We start from the raw sequence: 4,374 nt of genomic DNA on the forward strand, positions 1-4,374 counted from the left end.
GGGGGGATGAAGAGGGGGCCTACGGCCGGCAGCTAGGGTTTCCCCTCCGCGTTGCAAGAGTGACCGGGAAAGGGAGGGGGACTATTTTCTGTATTCAATGGCGGAGCCAGAAATTTTGGATTAGGGGGGCAAGTGTTGTTATAACTGATTGGGGATGGCCAAACCATTCAAAAGTGGAGGGAGCACTTATGAGCATACATATGAATTCAGTCGGTTTGGGGGTTCCTCGGCATCGGGTCAATCGTTGGTTTCAAAATATGAGCCCAGATTACTGTTGAATTTCGGACGCCAACGCAAAGATCATGTTTAGTGCAAATTGAAGGAAAAGGTGGACTACAGTTTTCAGGCCCAGCACAGAAAATACTTGAAATTCTATGGATCATTTCTGACATTTACTAAAAGTGTCACGAGCGAGTAGCTTGTTATTAGCCATAACCAACAGAGAAAACTTGAATGTTCCTGGTGAGTGAAACAGGGCAGATCAGGTCAGGTTCGTCAGCAAGGCGACACTCTTGACAGTCTCAGGTAGAATGGATCTATGTACTGCGCTCATGGTGGTGCGACCATCCACAGTTTTGCCAATATCAAAACTGAACGAAACACAAGGTAGCAAGAGAAACAATGACCAAATTAAATACCTTCGATGGCGCAGCAAAGCACACATATATTTCTCTAGTTACAACTATACATGGAACACAAGGTAGCATGAGGACAAAGACTGAACCACATATCGCCCGATGGGCACAGGCGCAGCAAAAGGCGCATATATTTCTTTAGCTAAAACTATGCATGCATGGAACAGAAACAAAACTGTAGGTTTCTCTACAGCACTACATATACGTAACAAAAAGAAACTATACGCCGCACCAACCCTAGTCTGAATCTTACTAATACAGGAAGCATGCTCATCACCTAAAAATACTACTCCCTCCGTCCGAAAATACTTGTCATCAAAATGGATAATAAAGGATGTATCTAGAACTAAAATACATCTAGATACAACCTCTTTTATTCATTTTGATGACAAGTATTTCCGGACAGAGGGAGTACTACATACATGGACCCCTTTGGCATCATGGCCGGATCAACAAATAAAAATGCTCTCTTATATACACGTGTACAGGTTTCTTTGGAGCCCTACCATCCCTGCTAGCTTCCTGCTATCTTTCAAATAATCCTCTGATCACCTGTCCCAGTTCCGCCGCAGTACACATCGGTTTCTCTCGGCCGATCCTGTCTAACCAAGATCTTGGATTTTCCTCTAGTGCCCTCAAGAAGTTCACATATTTTGGAACAATCAAATCCACTATCGCTTGACGCAGTCTCCCCTTGAGCACAGTCTGAACCTTCCGAGTCATCTGGCTATCACAGACAGTAAAGAACTCTCCAGTGAATTTATCCAAGGACAGACGGCGTGGCTTCCTCAGAGAATCCCCATCCAAATATCTCAGGAGTGGAACCCAATATTCCTCAAGGTAGCTCATGATGTACTGGTCAATCAGTGAAACTAAATTACTCTCTACATTGGGAGGGAGTAATCCTGAATGGCAATTCTTTTGCAAAACATAATTTATGTTATTCAAAAAGAATATGCACCTTTGCCCCTTTTTTTGGAAACTTTTTTCTGCGCACTTGAGCTTAGATACCAAACAATCTAACATGTCAGAGCATTGGCCAGTGTTGTAACCTCTGGTTGCAAGTATTGACTGGATCATATCTCTGTTACGGTTGAAAAATTCCAGGACTTGTATGAGAATAAAAGTTGCTGGATGAATAATAGATTCTTTGTTGCTACGGATGCTGTTTGTAGTCCTCTGAATTACTCCTTTGAAAGCATTCACCATCTTATTAATAATATCAGCAACCTCACCAGATCCGCTGAAATGCAGGCCTTGTATATTGAATAGGACATCAACAAGCGCGTCAAAAACAGTCAGTTGTTGCGAAATGTGGGCATCAGACCAACTTGCATCACTGAATGAACATGCAACCTCTAGGATCTGCTCTACAGATTGCTTTGCTACCACTGCAAAGCATTCTTCAGCCAATTCCTGATTCTGCTGATGTAATTGCCGCTTACATAAACAAACAAGTTTGGTAGTAATTTTGAGCCTCATCACCCAAGTCCTTGTTGTTTCATTGGTCAACCCACACGGACCTGAAAACCGTTCTGTGCTTGGCGTGAGGATCAACGGGTTCTCTACATCTGACAGTCTGCAATATGGAAAAGATTCAGAATGTATGTACTACAAAATGCATACATATGAGGTTTCTACAAATCATAAAGCATCGGGAACACTATTGTCCTCACCAAGAACATCAACTCAACTACACATTGCATGATATATACCAAGAAGAAACCTCATAATGTAAAGAAAAACTTAACAGGATTGATTAGCTTCAGGTGCTCTGGATATGAAATACATATGTTTTCATAATGTTCCTGGCTTAAAGCAGGACCTTGCGTAAATAGTTACAACTCTGCCTTTTGGTTTGAAATGGCTCAATTTGGACAACCAAGCATTAACAGGAAGTGAACGCATTTAAACATTTGTTCAGTTTGAATAGTTTTGAGAGCAGAAAGCAGGATGGTTAGGGCGGGGGTTAACTGAAATAAGCCCATGGATGCACATCCTGCGGTCTGCGGTGTCCCCTAAGCAAGCGCAAGCTGGAATGGCAGTTTACCCTGGTTCGAACATCCACATTTGGAAGACAGATATGTAAATGAAGTTGGGCAAGTGTAACTGTTCCCACATCAGGAAATAAGCATTTCAGTAGTTGAAGAGACTGCAATTCGTGTGTGTACCAATCAATTGATTTTAATCGGCTATATATGAACATCTAGCTAGCTCCCTGCACACAGAAAAAGCATGCACAACCGCGAAATTGCATACACAGCGGGAATAATGACTGGACCTATTGACTGATGAGTGCGTGCGGAATCAAATCAAAGGAAGGATGTATATACCTGTGCAGCTGGTCGTCGCCTTGCCGAGCGTCGGGAAGCTGTCGGGCCGAGGCAGTCAAGCCGGGGAAGAAGAGACGGCGATCCCCTGTTTCCAACGACTGTATGGGTGGGTACCAGACGTGCCGGTCGCTGTGGTGTCCGCTCTCCTCCTCCTCGTCGCCGCCGCTCGAGTCGGAGTCCGACGAGTCCGCTCGGCGCTGCACGAGAGAGGGGATCGGGTGGATCCCGGCGACGATGGCGACGCAGAGGGCGGCGGCCGCCGCGGCCACTTGGGCGAGGTCGAGGTCGAGGAGGCTCGGATTGCGGCGGGGAGGATCCCCCCGGATCGGATCGGCTCCGTCCGCCACCGGAGCAGGGAGCCGGCCCCCGGATAGCCACCTGGCGACGGCGCGGGCCTTGGCGGGAACCCAGGCAACGAGGCCTACGGGCAGAGCGAGCGCGAGGTAGAGCGCGGCGTAAAAGGGCTCCCTCGGGCCCAGCTCCAGCGCCTGGTCCTCCGGGGGAGGGGCGTAGTCCGCCATGCCGACGAGCGACGCTTTGCGCTGGTGGCGGCGAGGGGAGGAGGCGGCGGCGGAGGGGATTGGGGTTGGGGTTAGGGAAAGAAAAGACGGTGGCGCGCGCCTTGGACTGAAGCTGGGGGGGACGCCGCGCCGCTGCGCTGCGCTGCCTGCCTGGCTGTCTCTATTATTTTGTTTCTCCCGCCTCGCTGCAGGTTGCGCAGCGAGTCAAAATGTCGACAGCGGCACTAGTTAATGATCGGTTTATTCGAACGTGTGAGGGAACCGTTGTTTTCTGCCAGCCTCGTGTACGTATGCGCCGGATGAACCACTGGTGCCAGCGTTACTTCTAATTTGCTCCAAACTTCCAACCATTGTCTTACGTAGGGAAGGATCCGAATTCTATGCCGGTCATTTGATTCGAAGTAGTATTTCATAGTCGACTGATTTCCAATTCAGTTTCAATCGGATGTTTTGCACCAAATTAGAAAAAAAATATATCAAATGACAGGCAAAACATGTCAGGTGTGTGGCACTCCAGTCTTGGCAACTCTTTTTCTTTTTCCAACCGGGCTCACAACCCCTTTCCATTAATTTTGCAATCAACGGAAATACATCAGTCTTTATCCAAGTTCATCACCCAACTAAAAACAGATAAAACCTTTGCGCGAAATGAGACTGAAAAGGGGAGAGCGAGTTGGCGCATCACCAGGAAACCCACCGCATGATGATCCTGGAACGAACCACCAGCCATGGGGCGAAAACCTGATGACACTTACAAGCCACTGCTCAAAACACAAAGTACCAAAAGCGACCCAGGATGAAACAACTAGCAGACTCCAGCGACTAAGTGAAACAGCCGCGATACAAAATACCAGCGGGCATCAAACCCCAGTGGGAAGCGAAGTT

General features: G+C 47.5%; 1 protein-coding gene across 1 annotated transcript; it reads right to left on the bottom strand.

Annotated features, from left to right (window-relative positions):
- Positions 1-718: 718 nt before the first annotated feature.
- On the bottom strand, positions 719-3,553 carry LOC119366865. The gene is made up of 2 exons (XM_037632561.1): positions 2,969-3,553; positions 719-2,214 (listed from the first exon to the last, which is right to left on the bottom strand). Exons 1-2 carry the CDS (start codon positions 3,487-3,489, stop codon positions 1,161-1,163), a joined length of 1,575 nt encoding a protein of 524 aa, XP_037488458.1. The 5' UTR covers positions 3,490-3,553; the 3' UTR covers positions 719-1,160.
- Between the last annotated feature and the right edge of the window lie 821 nt (positions 3,554-4,374).

This window comes from Triticum dicoccoides, chromosome 2B (assembly GCF_002162155.2).
Source record: "Triticum dicoccoides isolate Atlit2015 ecotype Zavitan chromosome 2B, WEW_v2.0, whole genome shotgun sequence".
Lineage (NCBI taxonomy): Eukaryota > Viridiplantae > Streptophyta > Magnoliopsida > Poales > Poaceae > Triticum > Triticum dicoccoides.

Coding starts and splice junctions, on each gene's coding strand:
- LOC119366865 (XM_037632561.1), bottom strand. CDS start 3,489: ATGGCGGACTACGCCCCTCCCCCGGAGGACCAGGCGCTGGAGCTGGGC. Junction 2,215..2,968: donor GGCGACGACCAGCTGCACAG/GTATATACATCC, acceptor TCCATATTGCAG/ACTGTCAGATGTAGAGAACC.